General features: G+C 39.0%; 1 protein-coding gene across 3 annotated transcripts; it reads right to left on the bottom strand.

The window, feature by feature from the left end:
- Positions 1 to 961: 961 nt before the first annotated feature.
- Positions 962 to 6,679, bottom strand: OXSM (3-oxoacyl-ACP synthase, mitochondrial). 3 transcript variants are annotated; one of them, XM_003772033.4, is made up of 3 exons: positions 6,519 to 6,679; positions 3,373 to 4,385; positions 962 to 1,687 (listed from the first exon to the last, which is right to left on the bottom strand). In XM_003772033.4, the coding sequence occupies exons 2-3, from the start codon at positions 4,353 to 4,355 to the stop codon at positions 1,285 to 1,287; spliced, it is 1,386 nt and encodes a 461-aa protein (XP_003772081.1). In that variant the 5' UTR covers positions 4,356 to 4,385; positions 6,519 to 6,679; the 3' UTR covers positions 962 to 1,284. The 3 variants fall into 3 exon arrangements, with proteins under 3 accessions (XP_003772081.1, XP_031796237.1, XP_012406830.1); XM_031940377.1 differs by lacking the exon at positions 6,519 to 6,679 and adding an exon at positions 5,469 to 6,481; XM_012551376.3 differs by lacking the exon at positions 6,519 to 6,679 and adding an exon at positions 5,500 to 6,481.
- Between the last annotated feature and the right edge of the window lie 11,505 nt (positions 6,680 to 18,184).

Below are 18,184 nucleotides of genomic sequence, written 5' to 3'. Positions count from 1 at the left end.
CAATGAGTAAAAGTTACATGAATGGAGATTTTGGCTCATTAGAAGGAAAAATATATATTTTAATGAGTTTATATTGCAACAAGTTCCATAACTCTGTAGCTAGCTGTGTGGGCAGACACTACATGACTATGAGTGACAGACTTATTCAATGGTGTATTATATTTAAAGTTGAACAACATACCTCTAAAATGATTTGATTATAATCCCCTACAAGAACGTAACCACATAAGGTCATGAACTAGTTCATTTTGGCTTTACACACAACCTCAACATCTGTAAAATTTTACTTTACCTTCATTCTTAACCCCTTACATGTTTCTGTAGTAATTTTACTTGTCTAGTCTCTACTGAGAGGCAGCTTGGAAGTGAATAAAGCACCAATTCCTGATAGGAAGATCCAGGTTCAAGACCTGCCCAAGTTATATACTGACAACGTAACACTGGGCATTTAGCTTTTCTGTGTTTCAGACAACTCTGAGACTGTAAGTGGCAGAATGGTTTATGAGATGCATTAGATGGGAGTTGCCTGTCCCACTGAACTCATAGGTCCAGAATTTTTTTAAAGATCCTACTATAGCCTCCAAAAGCTGTATGTATAGTGATTGAACTTTTGGAAGGAAAATATTAACTTCATGTGATTAAAAGTTCAATATTTCAAATAGAGTTCTTTTTTTGGACTATGTATAACTTTAGTATCTCAGGATGCTTAAAATGAGTTAAGAAACATGTTTTAACCAATTTAAAAAAATAACTGCCACTTAAGTAAATTTTCTCAACAATGGTAAAAATAATATTTAATTTTCTAACAAAACACATTATAAAATAACTTCCTTAAGTTGCCATATTATTCTGTTTCATTTGATGTCATCTTTCAAGGTATAAAGTTTGTGTTGAAGAGCCCATTATTAATCTCATGGAGAACATGCAACAGTTGTGGAAGAATAAAGAAAATTTAAGGAGATCAAGGAAGTTGTCTTTATTTATACAGCTATTCTATGGGAAAGGTTTGATTCTTATGCTGAGGGCTCCCGAAGACAGAATTAAAGTCACTGGGTAGAAGTCTCATGGATACAGATTTCAGCCCAAGATAAAAGAAAAATAAGCTGGAAGATGAAATACAAAAAAGATATGTGTAGGTTTTTGAAACATGGTACTAGAAAGTGTCCAAAGCAGAGACCACAAGGAGAGACTCCATACATTTATCCACATATTTATATTATTTCTTAATCCAATTGGTCATCATTAGCATCATGCATCAATGTTCATGTGCACACAAAATACACGTTATATGCTAGAAATACAAAGGGTTGCATTTGTCCCACCAAAGCCAAAGGAGTTGGTTAATCCAATGCGTCTTTTTCCTGATTTCCATTCCTGGGCTGTCAGTGGGACATAATTGAGGTCAAACTCGGGTTCCAAGCAGTCCAAGTTAAGGGTGGGTGGCAGTGTTCCATGGTAACAAGCCAGGGCAGTAAAAGCAGCTTCCGCTGCTCCAGCGGCTCCTAACAAATGTCCTGTTGCTCCCTTGGTAGAAGACATTGCAAGGGAATGAGCATGCTCTTTAAAGAGTTGTTTGACGGCCTTGTTTTCAGCAGCATCTCCTAGAGGTGTGGAAGTCGCATGGGCGTTGACATAGGATACATCTTCAGGAGAGATGCCTGCGTTTTTAATTGCAGCAGCCATACATCTAAGGAAGAAAGACATTTCATTAGGTAAATTGTCAACAATAAATGTCCTCTGTCTGGACCAGTACTTTTATTAGTGACACAAAATACCCATCTATTTAGCAATATTTTTAGGGAAGATAAATTTGGTTAGAAACTTTACTTATTTTTTTTTACTTATTTTTAATATGTATGGCAAGATTCCTTCATATTGATTTTCTAAAATCTTCCTACACATTTATTCAGAGAATTAGATTTAACAATCCTTAATGAATTATGAGTGGCAAGTACCATGGGGCATAGGGAGCTGGCCTTGGGGTCGGGTGGGCTTCATGTGTCTAAATCAGACAGGCTAGGTGACTCTGAACAAGTCATTTAGCCTCCACTCCTCTGAGCAGCTTTAAGGCTATCAGTTGAAATGCATTTCCTCATTTGCATTAGTAGCGGAAATTTACATACCATGAATTCTCTATACACCTATGAAATTAAAGATCTAGTCTGAAATATATACATATTATACATATATATGTATGCACACACATATACATACACACACATCATATGTGTAAAACACATGTATGACCTCAAGCACAATACTTTTCTCAGTTTCCTAATCTATAAATGAAGCAATTGTACTTAATGCTCTCTGAGGTCCCTTCCAGTCTATAAAACTATGTTCTAATTAAATTAAATTTGCATGTTTTCCCGGGGAAAAGTTCATGGCTTCAGGACTAGGAAGAAGGGTGAGGAGAGAAGGATTAATAATCTCCTATCAGCACTGAGCAGAGCACCCCATCTTTGTCTTCATCCAAGTGATTGATAAAATCATTAAAAACAAGTCAGGTCCAAGCACCCATCTCTGGCGTACTCCACTAGGGACCTCCTGTTCCATTGATATTGAACTATTAACAACTACTCTGAATCCTGGGAGGCATAATCTGCATGGAGATCACTGGGGGCTTCAAAGCCTTCATTTTTGGTCACTAAATAATCTGGCTCATAGATTGCAAGCTACCAAATAAGTTTTGAAAATTATCTTCACTGAAGACAGTAAAGTAATCCTCAAAAGCTGAAAAGTAAATTTACTAAGTTATAAAATTACTAATTTACTAAAAACAAAGCTATGCTAATATTTTAAAATGTCTCTGTTGCAAAGAATAAAATCTGTAGCTTTCCCCTAATATTCCAAGTATATTTTCTAATTTTTTTTAAACAATCAACCAACTATTAACAGCTAGTACCACTTGTTTAGCACCTTCTGAATTGGGGGCCCCTCAAACCCAGGCTAGGAAGGCTAAAGAGAAGAGAAAGAGTGTGATTTGAAATATAATAAAACATAATGAAATTTTTTCCATGCCCCAATCCAGCAGGCCAAAAACAACATCTCCACCAGCCTGACAACATATATAAAATTCCTAGCCTTAATATTTACTACTTCAGAGTCTCGAAGTATATTTTTCTTGAGTTACAGAATAAAAGTAGGTGGGAGACTTAATATAAAACAAGGATTCTTTTATGTAAATCACATGTTATCTATCTACTCTCACACTGAAAGAGCTCAGACCTGAAAACATGGAGCAGAAAACAAATTAGCTGTGATGGAATGGAGAGGTAAGAACAGGAGGTCCTATCCGGAGTCTTTGGGCACTAGAGGGGGTGGGCGCTAAAGTTGAGTTTAATGTTGAGGAACAAAGGTGCAAAGGTCTACCTTACAGCCCCTGCTCCTTCTGGATCGGGGGCTGTTATGTGGCCGGCGTCCCCCGAGAGTCCATAGCCCAGGATTTCCGCATATATCCTGGCGCCCCTCTGAACAGCATGTTCGTACTCTTCCAGCACCAGGATGGCTGCTCCCTCTCCCATCACAAAGCCATCCCTCTTGGGATGGAACGGGCGGCATGCCAACTTGGGATCAGAGTTTGTGCTCAGAGCACGGGCCCTGGAGAATCCGGCCAGAGACAAGGAGCTGATGCAGGCGTCTGTTCCTCCAGCCACCATCACATCCGCGTCTCCATGTGCTATAAATCTAAAAGAATCTCCCACAGCGTGCGCGCCTGTGGTGCAGGCAGTTGACACAGCATGATTGGGTCCCTGAAGGTTGTAACGGATGCTGACTTGACCAGCGGCCATGTTAACCAGGATCTTGGGGACAAAGAAGGGGCTGACTTTGTTGTAGCCTTTTGTCTGAAACATCACGGCTGTGTCAGAAATCACTTCCAGGGGAACCATCCCCATACCGATAGCCACACCAGCAACCCTGCGATCAGCTTCTGTCTGAGGGTGCCAGCCAGAATCTTGGATTGCCAATTCCGCCGCTCCAATGGCCAAGATGGTGGGATAGGACATGGTTCTAGCCTCTGATCTGGACACAAAGTTTTCTTCGTTAAAATGGCCTTCCACAGCCCCTTTGGGCACATAGGCAGCCACTCTGCAAGGGATGTTCTTATACTCTTCACCCTGCAGTGCCACAATGCCGCAGTGCCCCTGGATGAGGCGATCCCACACTAACTGAGTTCCAACCCCGAGAGGAGTGACTAATCCAATACCAGTGATCACAACTCGTCTTCGCCTTTTGGTCGGAGGCCCAGAACACAAGAACCGTGCCTTGCTTCTAATCAGCCACGGCAGTAATCTGGAGTGTGGAATGCCACCATGTGCCGCTTTCATTGCCACTGGAAAACAGCTGGGCAACATGGTGGCGATGGGAACATGAGACGCTCACTCCTGAAACAGACCAGAACAAAGCTATGAAGCAGCCGCTCTTCTGAAGCCGGGTTGCAATTATTTCTGTAATCAAGGAGCAGCTTTGGGTGAATTGCTAAAGGAACCTCACAGAGAACCTTTCTTCAAAAACCATCTATATGAGTTTAATTCATTTATAACAGTATTTCTGAAAAATTCATGCATCCTGGGCTGAAAAAGTTACTCTGGGAGGTTAAACCCAAGGTCACTAGCTAGAATGGATCAGAGGCTGGATTTGAATACAAGTCTGCAATCTATTACATGGTTATACACTACAGTATTATAGTATAGTTTACAGAGCTTTACAGGAGGAGTTCCTAACCTAGGGTCCAAGAATCATTAAAAATATCTTCATAACATTTCAATATAATTACTTTGTTACCTTATGCATGTACATGACTCTAGAAGAGAGATTGAGACCAACTTTGAGCAACTCTGTCTCACTTAAATCCAATTTATGCTCAAATCTAAAAAGATACCATTTTGCCTTGACCCCAACATAGGGACATCATCTTGGTGCTTTTCAACAATAAACAACAACTGATATACTTAAAGTCTTCTAGAATTGTACATGTTTAACATATTTGCCATCTAGGGGACGGGGTGGGAGGAAGGGATGTAGAATATAAATTGGAACACAAGGTTTTGCAAGGGCGAATATTGAAAACTATGCATGTGTTTTAATAATAATAAATTATTAAATAAGTAATTATATTATTATTATTATTAAATATATTAGTTTTTTTTTTAAGTCTTCTAAGAACAGAATCCAGGGCTTCACCAAAATGCCAATAGGGATTAACACACAAAAAAAGGTTAAAAAAAAAACCCTGCCTATGAGGAAGAGGCCTCCTTTTGGTACATAGATCTCAGGGCCCATAAGCATGCTATTTAACCTCTGATACACGAAGCAATTTTCTAAAATGACCTCTTGAGTCTTTTCTAACCCCTAAAATCCTATTGCTCTCTATAGTTTGCCAGTTTGCAAGCGTGCAAAGCAGCAAGTTGCTCAAGCCAAGAAAATCATAAAAAAGAACTGAAAAAATGGTTATGAATGGCGTTTACCAGCTTGTCAACCCTTTGAAATCTCACGCACCCAGTGTATGTCTGGCCCTGAAACATCAGAGGCTCCACCTCTTCAAGCTCCCCTCAGAGAGAGCATCTCTCCGGCAGCTCTCCGGGTGCCACTACGCATCTACTTTGCACTTCTCCTGCATTTATGTAATCCGGGAAGGCGTTTCTCATTTGTAACGACGCAGGGCACTGCCAAGAGAGGAAATCCCTCCTAGGAGAAGTTCGCCCCGTTCCGCGGCTTACAAAGCCCCCAAGGACTCTCCCGAGTCTCCCGGCTCGGCTCCACCCGGGAGGGTGAGGATGCTGCCCACAGCGCAACTAGATCCTTATGTGAAAGCGCGCGTGCGCGGCTTCAGGAGCCTCAGAGGCTGACCCTGCTCAGTGGCCCAACCCAGCAACTCTCTTTTTGCTGAAACGAACTATGCTGAAGACACTGGCAGCGTCTATTTCGTTTTGCAAAGGAGAGAGCCGCGGGGCCGCGGGGGTCTGGAGGGGCCGCGGGAGTCAGGAGGGGCCGCGGACAGCTTGTACTTCACTCCCTCCTCTGACAGGCGGGGAAACTGAGGCACCGATGAGCCCGACTCCCCCTGGCTCCCCGGCAGAAAAATCAGGGATTTAAAACCCGCTTAACCCGAGGGCTGCCCGAGGCCATTCGGGCCAAAGCCAGCTCCCCCACAGACAAAGAAGACCACGCCTGTCTGAAAAGGAACCCGGACTAAGGGCAGAGAGGTGGGAGCTGGTCGGTGACGTCACGTCACGCCACGCCCGCTTTGGGCCGGCGCCTGCGCAAAGGAAGCGAGGGCTTTCGGCGCCTGCGCAGAAGAGACAAAGGCTCCCGACGCCTGCGTGAGGAGGCGAAGGCTCTGCGTCTGCGTGGCCTAGTAGAGGGCTGCGCTGGGAGCCTCTTCCCGTGGTTAGGCCGCCTGTGTGGGGCTCGCCTTTGGGCCGAGGCGGAAGGATTCTGGGAAGCGACGATTACGGGGGCGCCTCCGTTAAGGAGAAAGGGAGAGAGGAAAGCCCTAGGGCCACTGCTCCGGGTACCTGGGTCTGGTCTGGCGCTGCAGCGCAGCCACGTCCCACCTCGTTTGGATGACGCGATACGCAACGTCCGTCCCCCTCTGCCCTTGATTGATGGAGGGCGGGGGCGGGGCTTTGCCCTCCAGTTCTCCCTTTTCCCCACCTCCTTTCTCCGGGCTCCGAGTCTGCGTCTCGGAACCGGAAGCGTCGCGTGAGCTGACGTCATACGCTCCTGTGCCAGGAGTGCGCGTGCGCGTGCTGCGGCCCAGTCAGACGCTGCCTTGTAGGCTCAGCGGATGATGGGAGTGTCCTGTGCTGCAACACTCCCCCTTTAAAAAAAAATGTATACATATATATATTTTTTTTTACTATACTAGCTGTTAAATATAATTATACTCGATAATATTCATATTATAATATCATTATAATTATCATCATATTATGATAATTATGATATAATATTAGAAGCACTAACTGGACAGTTTAGAGGACACGGAGCTCCACGTTATTTCACAAACTGAGGCCCCCAAGGTTTAGGAAGTTGCCCAAAGCTACTGAGGAGCAGCCAGAATTCGAACCCAGGCCTACGATGGCGGTTGCGTAGCAACAAGCTGTGTCTTACTACGGTCCTCCGTTAGGCCTCCAGAACTGACAAAGGCCAACAGGACCAGCCTCCTAATGCTGGTGGCTCAGGAGCCCACAGGCCTTGGCCTGTCAATGGTTTTATTGTAGTGAGTTTAAGAGCTGGAAATTGGAGTGGAGATTGCGTGCTGGGAGAAAGTCATCCAGTTTCACTTATATTTGCATCCCAAGCGATTTTGCATCTATAAAGGGGAGGCAGAATTTGAACTCCGGTCCTCCTAGTCCAAAACCGTTACATTGACCCTTTTGTTTCTTCTTCCTTTATAATCCCCAGGACTTTTGTTTCTTCTTCCTTTATAATCCCCAGGCCTTTTGTTTCTTCTTCCTTTATAATCCCCAGGCCTTTTGTTTCTTCTTCCTTTATAATCCCCAGGCCTTTTGTTTCTTCTTCCTTTATAATCCCCAGGCCTTTTGTTTCTTCTTCCTTTATAATCCCCAGGCCTTTTGTTTCTTCTTCCTTTATAATCCCCAGGCCTTTTGTTTCTTCTTCCTTTATAATCCCCAGGCCTTTTGTTTCTTCTTCCTTTATAATCCCCAGGCCTTTTGTTTCTTCTTCCTTTATAATCCCCAGGCCTTTTGTTTCTTCTTCCTTTATAATCCCCAGGCCTTTTGTTTCTTCTTCCTTTATAATCCCCAGGCCTTTTGTTTCTTCTTCCTTTATAATCCCCAGGCCTTTTGTTTCTTCTTCCTTTATAATCCCCAGGACTTTTGTTTCTTCTTCTTTTATAATCCCCAGGACTTTTGTTTCTTCTTCCTTTATAATCCCCAGGCCTTTTGTTTCTTCTTCCTTTATAATCCCCAGGACTTTTGTTTCTTCTTCCTTTATAATCCCCAGGCCTTTTGTTTCTTCTTCCTTTATAATCCCCAGGCCTTTTGTTTCTTCTTCCTTTATAATCCCCAGGCCTTTTGTTTCTTCTTCCTTTTTATTCCCCAGGCCTTTTGTTTCTTCTTCCTTTATAATCCCCAGGCCTTTTGTTTCTTCTTCCTTTATAATCCCCAGGCCTTTTGTTTCTTCTTCCTTTATAATCCCCAGGCCTTTTGTTTCTTCTTCCTTTATAATCCCCAGGCCTTTTGTTTCTTCTTCCTTTATAATCCCCAGGCCTTTTGTTTCTTCTTCCTTTATAATCCCCAGGCCTTTTGTTTCTTCTTCCTTTATAATCCCCAGGCCTTTTGTTTCTTCTTCCTTTATAATCCCCAGGACTTTTGTTTCTTCTTCCTTTATAATCCCCAGGCCTTTTGTTTCTTCTTCCTTTATAATCCCCAGGCCTTTTGTTTCTTCTTCCTTTATAATCCCCAGGCCTTTTGTTTCTTCTTCCTTTATAATCCCCAGGCCTTTTGTTTCTTCTTCCTTTATAATCCCCAGGCCTTTTGTCTCTTCTTCCTTTATAATCCCCAGGACTTTTGTCTCTTCTTCCTTTATAATCCCCAGGACTTTTGTCTCTTCTTCCTTTATAATCCCCAGGCCTTTTGTTTCTTCTTCCTTTATAATCCCCAGGACTTTTGTTTCTTCTTCCTTTATAATCCCCAGGCCTTTTGTTCTTCTTCCTTTATAATCCCCAGGCCTTTTGTTTCTTCTTCCTTTATAATCCCCAGGACTTTTGTTTCTTCTTCCTTTATAATCCCCAGGACTTTTGTTTCTTCTTCCTTTATAATCCCCAGGCCTTTTGTTTCTTCTTCCTTTATAATCCCCAGGCCTTTTGTTTCTTCTTCCTTTATAATCCCCAGGCCTTTTGTTTCTTCTTCCTTTATAATCCCCAGGCCTTTTGTTTCTTCTTCCTTTATAATCCCCAGGCCTTTTGTTTCTTCTTCCTTTATAATCCCCAGGCCTTTTGTTTCTTCTTCCTTTATAATCCCCAGGCCTTTTGTTTCTTCTTCCTTTATAATCCCCAGGCCTTTTGTTTCTTCTTCCTTTATAATCCCCAGGCCTTTTGTTTCTTCTTCCTTTATAATCCCCAGGCCTTTTGTTTCTTCTTCCTTTATAATCCCCAGGCCTTTTGTTTCTTCTTCCTTTATAATCCCCAGGCCTTTTGTTTCTTCTTCCTTTATAATCCCCAGGCCTTTTGTTTCTTCTTCCTTTATAATCCCCAGGCCTTTTGTTTCTTCTTCCTTTATAATCCCCAGGCCTTTTGTTTCTTCTTCCTTTATAATCCCCAGGACTTTTGTTTCTTCTTCCTTTATAATCCCCAGGCCTTTTGTTTCTTCTTCCTTTATAATCCCCAGGCCTTTTGTTTCTTCTTCCTTTATAATCCCCAGGCCTTTTGTTTCTTCTTCCTTTATAATCCCCAGGCCTTTTGTTTCTTCTTCCTTTATAATCCCCAGGCCTTTTGTTTCTTCTTCCTTTATAATCCCCAGGCCTTTTGTTTCTTCTTCCTTTATAATCCCCAGGCCTTTTGTTTCTTCTTCCTTTATAATCCCCAGGCCTTTTGTTTCTTCTTCCTTTATAATCCCCAGGCCTTTTGTTTCTTCTTCCTTTATAATCCCCAGGCCTTTTGTTTCTTCTTCCTTTATAATCCCCAGGCCTTTTGTTTCTTCTTCCTTTATAATCCCCAGGCCTTTTGTTTCTTCTTCCTTTATAATCCCCAGGCCTTTTGTCTCTTCTTCCTTTATAATCCCCAGGACTTTTGTCTCTTCTTCCTTTATAATCCCCAGGACTTTTGTCTCTTCTTCCTTTATAATCCCCAGGACTTTTGCCTCTTCTTCCTTTATAATCCCCAGGACTTTTGTCTCTTCTTCCTTTATAATCCCCAGGACTTTTGTCTCTTCTTCCTTTATAATCCCCAGGATTTTTGTTTCTTCTTCCTTTATAATCCCCAGGACTTTTGTTTCTTCTTCCCTTTATAATCCCCAGGACTTTTGTTTCTTCTTCCTTTATAATTCCCAGGCCTTTGTTTCTTCTTCCTTTATAATTCCCAGGCCTTTGTTTCTTCTTCCTTTATAATTCCCAGGAAGGTACACATCTGGAAACCATTACTCTCCTCCACTGGACTTGACAACAGAGAGAGAAAGTTGTAGAGCGGAGGTTTAAACCTGGGTGCTCTGATTGGTTTATGTCTTTCCTGTCTCTTCAGAGATCTCTTCAAACTCATTCTTTGAAGTTATTATTATGGATGACCATAAAAACTGCTCCTACAAAATAATAAATTGGTGCAAAAGGGACAGGTGACAAATTTAGGAAACCTTCAGAGACAGAATTTGGCCCTGGAAGATTTTCCTTCTAGAAAATGGGCTTTGATACTTGCTGTAATCCCATATTGGTGAGACCCTGTAGTCAATCTGGTAAAGAACAAATTTAATTTTATGGAACTGATCCTCAGTTCCATATCAGTAGATACAGAGGAATATCTAGAGAAGCCTTTCCAGGTTCATGGGATCTACCAAAGTTTTAATATCTTATTGTTCTAGCTCTTTTTTTGGTTCCACATTTCCTTGATAACAGGTTTTTAAGACTATTTCTCAAGCAAAGTTCTGTGGTAAAATGTTGCAATCTTTTCCCTCCTCCCCCCTCCATATGGCTTTCTCTATTCCTCTTTGAGTTGCTTGCAACTTCAGTTTTTCAGAGATGTAGTATTCCATGAATTCCATCACAAAATATTACTAGAACTATTACTAGATATTTAAAAAGTGAGCTTTTGTTTCAAGGAAAACACAATGAAACTTCCCAAGTGAAACCCAATGCTTTTTCCTCCCATTCAATTCTTTTCTGGACCTTCCTTTCCTTAGCTCTAAGTAGGACTTGGTAAAAATGCCCTGCTATGTTAGTGTAATACTGTTATCTATAATTTTAAGTTAAAATTCCTGATTATTGCATTGAATTCAGATATTTTACAACTTCTCTCCAAATATGCTACTTCTCTACTAATTACAATCAAGTTGATCTCCCTATTTCCCAAAACACATGTTCCCCAAACTTTTCTTATCATTCCTCTAACCTAAATGTACTCTGTTCTAGTTCCTTTTCTTTCCAATGAAATTGTCCAATTCCACTTATTGCAATTCCCTCTCCCTTTTCTCAATTCATAACATATACTTATATATGCTTACATATACTTATGGTACATATTTACTACCTTGTATTATTTCTTAAGTATGGGGAAAGAACTGATCAGGGAATTCCTGATGAATAGAATTCTACAATCAATCAAATTACAGGGATCTCATTTTGAGTGACCCTTTTTTGATTTATAAGGGTATTAGACTTTTGAATAGTCTCAGCTGAAGACTGGCAGAGACAAAGAAGTTGTCTCTTATGGATGGCTCTACTACCTTTTTCCTGCATATTCACTGATGTGAGAATGGAGAAAAAGGACTTCACCAATCACAATTTAATTAGTAAGGAAGACTGTCAGCTCTTAAAAGTCAGTTCTAAAGGACTGAACTCCTTCCCCACCTTCCCCCCAACAGTATTTTATTTTTCCAATTGCACATAAAGTAGTTTTCAATATTCACTTTGTAGGATTTTTAGTTCCAAATTTTTCCCCCTGCCTTTCTTTCTTCCTCCACTCCCCAAGAAATCAAGCAATCTGATATTGGTTATAACATATAATACTTTTAAACATATTTCCTTATTTGTCATGTAATGAAAGAAAAACCAGAGCAAAAGGGAAAACCATGAGAAAAAGCAAACAAAAAAGGTAAAAATTGTATGCTTTGATTCTCATTCAGTCTCCATATTTCTCTCTCTGGATACAGATGGTATTTTTCATCCCAAGTCTACAGTAATTGTCTTGGATCACTACTGCTGAGAAGAAATAAGTCTATGATAGTCAATTATCACATGATCTTGTTACTGTGTATAATGTTCTCCTGGTTCTGTTCACTTCACTCAGCATCAGTTCATGTAAGTCTCCTCAGGCCTCTCTGAAGTCATCCTGCTGGTCATTTCTTAAAGAACAATAATATTCCATAACTTATTCAGTCATTCTCCAACTGATGAGCATCCACTCAGTTTCCAGTTTCTTGCCACTACAAAAAAGGTTGCCAGGAACATTTTTGTACATGTGGGTCCATTTCCCTCCTTTGAGATCTCTTTGATACACAGGCCCAGTAGAGACACTGCTGGGTCAAAGGGTATGCATAATGTGATAGCCTTTTGGGCATAGTTCTAAATTACTCTCTAGGTGGCTGGATTAATTCACAATTCTACCAACCATGCATTAGTAAAGGACTCAAATTTTTTTTTAATTTTTTTTTCAAATATATGCAGATAGTCTTCAACATTCATCTTTGTAAAACTCTATGTTCCAAATTTTTTTGCCTCTTCTCCACTCCCTCCCATACACAGTAAGTAATCCTATTACAGCTTAAACATTTGCAGTTCTTCTAAACAAGTACTGAACTCTTAAGGAAATTCTGAGGATTGACTTGTGCCTCTTACCGAATGTATAGGTCAGAAAAGGATACTTTTTTCCTTTAACCCCGATAATCCTGCAGCAGTATCTTGGCACAGAAGAACATGGCAACAGGACATGTTTATACACAGCTTGAGAATTCAAAGATGCTCCTTTCTGAGACCAAAACTTTCATGAAAAGAATCTAGAATAAAGAGAGGTTCACACTGGCAATTGGGGTCCAGTTACTAAAGAGATGGTAGGCTTCAGAGCTGAGAACTAGAGAGGACAGACCTGGAAGGCCTTCTCATTGGTCCTTAACTAGAAGTTTTAGTTCTTTTAGGAGCATGACAATGCCTGAGCCAAAGCTCAAGTAAACCAGATACTGGAAGCAACAGAGACTATAGCCAATGGGCAGAACCAGATGCTCTGCAAGGAACCCAGTTAAGTAGTCCACTTAGCCAAGAGGCCTCAAGCAGCAGGGACACCTCCTAAGCACAGAAGAGGCCTGCAGTATCAGAGACTGAAGTGGCTATATAGCACCTTGTTTTATTTTGTCTTAATTCATTTTAAATTTAAATACAAAAAGACAAATTTTTTTTTCATGTACACACATGAAAGGATTCTATTTCTCTGGATGCAAATAATATCTTCTTTTGTAGATTCTTTTTGATTAATTTGAGTATTTACAATAATTAAAATGATTTAGTTGTTCAAAGTTATTCTTAGAACAATATTGCTGTTACAGAGTTCATTTCCTTGGTTCTGCTCATTTCACTCTTCATGAAAGTGTCTTTTCTAAAATCAAGTAGCTCATAAATTTTTATATCATAGTAGTATTCTATCACAATCATTCCATTTCACTTGAATTGTTAAATGTTCTGGCATATAATTGGACAAAATAATACTGTATAATTGCTTTAATTTCATCTTAATTAGTTTTATTACTCATTTTTAATACTAGTGATTTGGTTTTCATCTTTGTAAAATCATATTAACCAATAGATTATCTTTTTTTTCATGAAACCAATTCCTAATTTTAGTTATTAATACAATGGTTTTCTTAAACTCAATTATAGGTATGCATATGTCCAATTTTATAGACGCTTTTTATATATTCTATTTTATTTCACCTGTAAATTTTAGGTTTTCCAATTCACTGTTTAACTGGGGATTTTTAATTTGTTGTTTTTCCAGTTTTTAACATTGCATACCAAATTCATTGTTATCTTCTTTCTCCATTTTACTGATGTAAGCACATTCAGAGATATAGATTTTCTTCTGATTACTGCTTTTGCTACATTCCATAGGTTTTGGTATGTTATCTCATTATTGTCATTCTCTTTATTGAAATTATTGATTGTTTCTATAATTTGTTCTCTAACTCATTCTTTAAGATCAAGTTGTTTAGTGTCCAATTAGTTTTTAATCTATGGTTCCACGGTCCATTGCATTAATTTTAATTGCATTCTGATTGAAAATGATACACTTAATATTCTGTTTTTCTAAACTTTTTATGCCCTAATATATGGTCTTTTTTTTTTTTTCTTTTTTTGGCAAAAGCACCATGTGTCATTGAGAAAAAGCATTTTCTATTCCCATTCAGTTCTTTCTAGAAAGCTATTATATCTAGCTTTTCTAAGATTATCTTTACCTCTTTAAAGCTTTATTTTTTTATTAGATGTATCTAATTCTGAGAAGGGAAGGTTAAACCCCCCCCACACACACACACACCTACTATTTCAGTATTATATCTATTTCTACCTGTAAACTACATCACATTTCCACATTTCATCAATTTCCCCATTAAGAATATGTTATTTTGACAGGAGAGTGCTTCCAATGCACAAAAGGGAAGAAGGAGGGGAATATTTTGTGTTATTTTATATAGTTTTAGTAAATGCTTTTGCACTGAAATAACTGTGTCATATATCTGATTATCTAAACATATTACTGGGCACTTGTGAGTTATATGTTTAGAAGTATAAACTCCTAGAGCACCTAGAGGCTGAGTCACCTTCAGAGGACAAAACCTATAATTGTGAGTTAGTATGAGTTAGTTTATAGTACTACATTTATATTGTCATTTTACTTGTTATTTAATAATATATTTTTGCATATGGGTTTTCTGAAGTAATGTATTTGAGCATATTTTACAATTTGAAAATTACAAATATACAATTATTAGTGGTTATTATGTTTTCTTGTTTTTTAACAATTGTTCTCTTGTTCTCTTACAATTTTTAAGATTGTAAATTCTTAAAGGGAAAACATATCTTATTCTTATTTGCATACCCCATAGCACACATATGCTTGAACACAGTAGGTATTTGATAAATATTGCATGGTCTCTACGATCCCTTCTAATTCTAAAAGTGTACAATGCTATTATTTCTTGATTTTGTGAATGATTTCATATAAGTTCAGACTATCATGTGTTACTTAACAGTTCCTGAAGAACTTGTCCCTTCCTGCTATTTAGTGGTCTCTGATGCAGACTTTAATATTTTAAGTGGACAAAACAGAGCTTAATGAGATATATAGTAAGTACAAAATTAAATAGTGTGGCAACAAAAGTTCACATGGTAGTCTTTATAAAAAATTGTTAAGCCATATGGGCACAGGATACAAAGTAGAGTTTTTCCACTAATTTAACAATAGTGCCACCATGTGACATTAAAAATGCTATTTTCACTGGAAACTGAATGGATGTCCATCAGTTGGAGAATGGCTGAATAAATTGTGGTATATGAATATTATGGAATATTACTGTTCTGTAAGAAATGACCAACAGGATGATTTCAGAAAGGCCTGGAGAGACTTACACGAACTGATGCTGAGTGAAATAAGCAGGACCAGGAGATCATTATATACTTCAACAACAATACTATATGATGACCAGTTCTGATGGAACAGGCCATCCTCAGCAACGAGATCAACCAAATCATTTCCAATGGAGCAGTAATGAACTGAACCAGCTACGCCCAGAAAAAGAACTCTGGGAGATGACTAAAAACCATTACATTGAATTCCCAATCCCTATATTTATGCACACCTGCATTTTTGATTTCCTTCACAAGCTAATTGTACAATATTTCAGAGTCTGATTCTTTTTGTACAGCAAAATAATGTTTTGGTCATGTATACTTATTGGGTATCTAATTTATATTTTAATATATTTAACATCTACTGGTCATCCTGCCATTTGGGGGAGGGGGTGGGGGGGTAAGAGGTGAAAAATTGGAACAAGAGGTTTGGCAGTTGTTAATGCTGTAAAGTTACCCATGCATATATCCTGTAAATAAAAGGCTATTAAATAAAAAAAAAAATAAATAAATGCTATTTTCCACTAATAAATATGAAATCTAAAGAAAATTTACAAAAGATCAAAAAATATACAGATACTACAAGAAATATACAGATATTCACTTTGTAGGATTTTGAGTTCCAATTTTTTTTCTCCCTGCCTTCCTTTCCTCCTCCACTCCCCAAGAAATCAAGCAATCTGATATAGGTTATAATATATAATACTTTTAAACATTTCCTTATTTGTCATGTAATGAAAGAAAAAACAGAACAAAAGGGAAAACCATGAGAAAAAGCAAACAAAAAAGGTAAAAATTGTATGCTTTGATTCTCATTCAGTCTCCATAGTTCTCTCTCTGGATACAGATGGTATTTTTCATCCCAAGTCTACAGTAATTGTCTTGGATCACTGTATTGCTGAGAAGAGATAAGTCTATCATAGTCAATCATCACATGATCTTGTTACTGTGTATAATGTTCTCCTGGTTCTGTTCACTTCACTCAGCATCAGTTCATGTAAGTCTCCTCAGGCCTCTCTGAAATCATCTTGCTAGGTCATTTCTTAAAGAACAATAATATTCCATAACTTATTCAGCCATTTTTCAACTGATGAGCATCCACTCAGTTTCCAATTTGTTGCCACAAACATTTTTGTACACATGGGTCCATTTCCCTCCTTTGAGATCTCTTTGGGACACAGGCCTACTAGAGACATTGCTTATACTACTTAGAAATCACAAACTGAAATATTTTTGACAGCTCAAAACAATAATGATTAAAGAAAAATTAGGAAAGAAAGATTAAAATTAATATTTAGAATATTATGGCCAACTTTCCTAAGTCTTCATTGAGGCCAAAAGGGGCCTCAATGTGAAACATGAAAATGGAAAAAGAGGAACAGAAAGAGGTGAATTGAAAACAAGAAAGAACAGCTTGATTGCACAGGGAAAAGACCTCTGGATTTGGAATAGGAAGACTTTGAATCTTCAAATCCTGGTTCTGCCATTTACTATCTGAGTGGCCTCACGTAGGCCACCTTATCACTCTGGACCCAGTTTTCTCATTTGTAAAAAAAAAAAAAAGGGTCTTAGACCCCCCCCCAACTTTTAAGATTCCTTACTACTCTACACTTGTGATCACAATATCGAGACTCCTTTTCACTAAAAGTCTTAATGGATTTTCAGCTATCTTAAATGATTTAAACTAGAAGCAATTTAATGAAAATTTTAGAATGAGGAGGAATGGATTAAATAACTTACTGGACAATTCATAGATGAGTTGTTTCCATGGTTTCATAAATTCCATTTCCACAAGGCAGAGAGCTAGAAGGAAAAAGGATCCAAAGAATTGGCTCTAGCCTTCACTCGTTCATGACCTCCAGATAGCTCCAACTGTCTTCTGGACATCTCAAACTAAATGTCCCATCTCAAGCTGCAGATGTCCAAAACTGAAGTCATTTTTTCCACCAAACTTCCCTCTTTCTAATCTCCCCATTACTGTCATGGAAGGTCCTCCCTGCTATCCACACGTACATCCTAAGTGTCATCCTCAACTCTTGACTCTCTTACCACCCATATCATTTGCCAAATGTCAATTGTATCTTCAAAACATCTTTCATGTAGTTCTCTTCTCCCCTTACCCTAGTGTGGATCTTTATCACCTTGTACCCAGACTATTACAATAGCTCAGACTATTACAGTTAGACTTGCTGTCCTAACTTTTCCTATCCTACTCCATCACCTATTCAGCTATCAAATTGATCTTCCAAAGGCACAGGTCTGAATCATATCCTCTCTTTGTTCAATAAACTTCACTGTTTTCCTATTAACCTCCAATGACAAAAATGAAATGTTTGACTTCTAAAATTCTTCACTTTCTCTTCCAGTCTCCTCATTATTCTCTCTGCTCCTCCCCATTTCATCCCTGCCAAAGACTCAGTGATCCAATAATACTATCTTCCTTGCAGTTATTCACATAATAAACTCCATTCCTCAACCACATGCATTTTCCCTGTTTCCTTTGCCAGGAATCCCCTCCTCCTCATCTTTACTTCCTCGATTTTCTGGCTCAGCCTAAATCCTACCTTCCTCAAGAATATTTTCTTAATCTCCCTTAATGCTAGTTGCTTCCCTCTGTGATTATCTCCAATTATCCTGTATATGGTTTGTTTATACATGGTTATTGAGCTCTGAGAGTAGGGACTGTTTCTATCTTCCTTTGCATCCCAGTGCTTACCTCAGTGCCTGATACATTGTAAGTGCTTAATACATGCTTGTTGACTTGGATCCTCTGCAGAGGATCTGTGCAAGGATGTGAACAAAAATTACACTGGATGAGACGAGGTAGATAAATTGAAATCTGCATCTAGGGCAGGAGTGCCCACAAGATGAAATCACAAATAGGTCCACTGAAGTT

The sequence above is a fragment of the Sarcophilus harrisii genome, chromosome 5 (genome assembly GCF_902635505.1).
Source record: "Sarcophilus harrisii chromosome 5, mSarHar1.11, whole genome shotgun sequence".
Lineage (NCBI taxonomy): Eukaryota > Metazoa > Chordata > Mammalia > Dasyuromorphia > Dasyuridae > Sarcophilus > Sarcophilus harrisii.
This window is presented reverse-complemented; position numbering and strand designations above follow the sequence as displayed.

Excerpts from the sequence above, each read along its gene's own strand:
- OXSM (XM_003772033.4), bottom strand. The coding sequence starts at position 4,355 with ATGTTGCCCAGCTGTTTTCCAGTGGCAATGAAAGCGGCACATGGTGGC. Across the intron at positions 1,688-3,372 it reads GAAGGAGCAGGGGCTGTAAG|ATGTATGGCTGCTGCAATTA; the intron begins GTAGACCTTTGC and ends TTTCTTCCTTAG.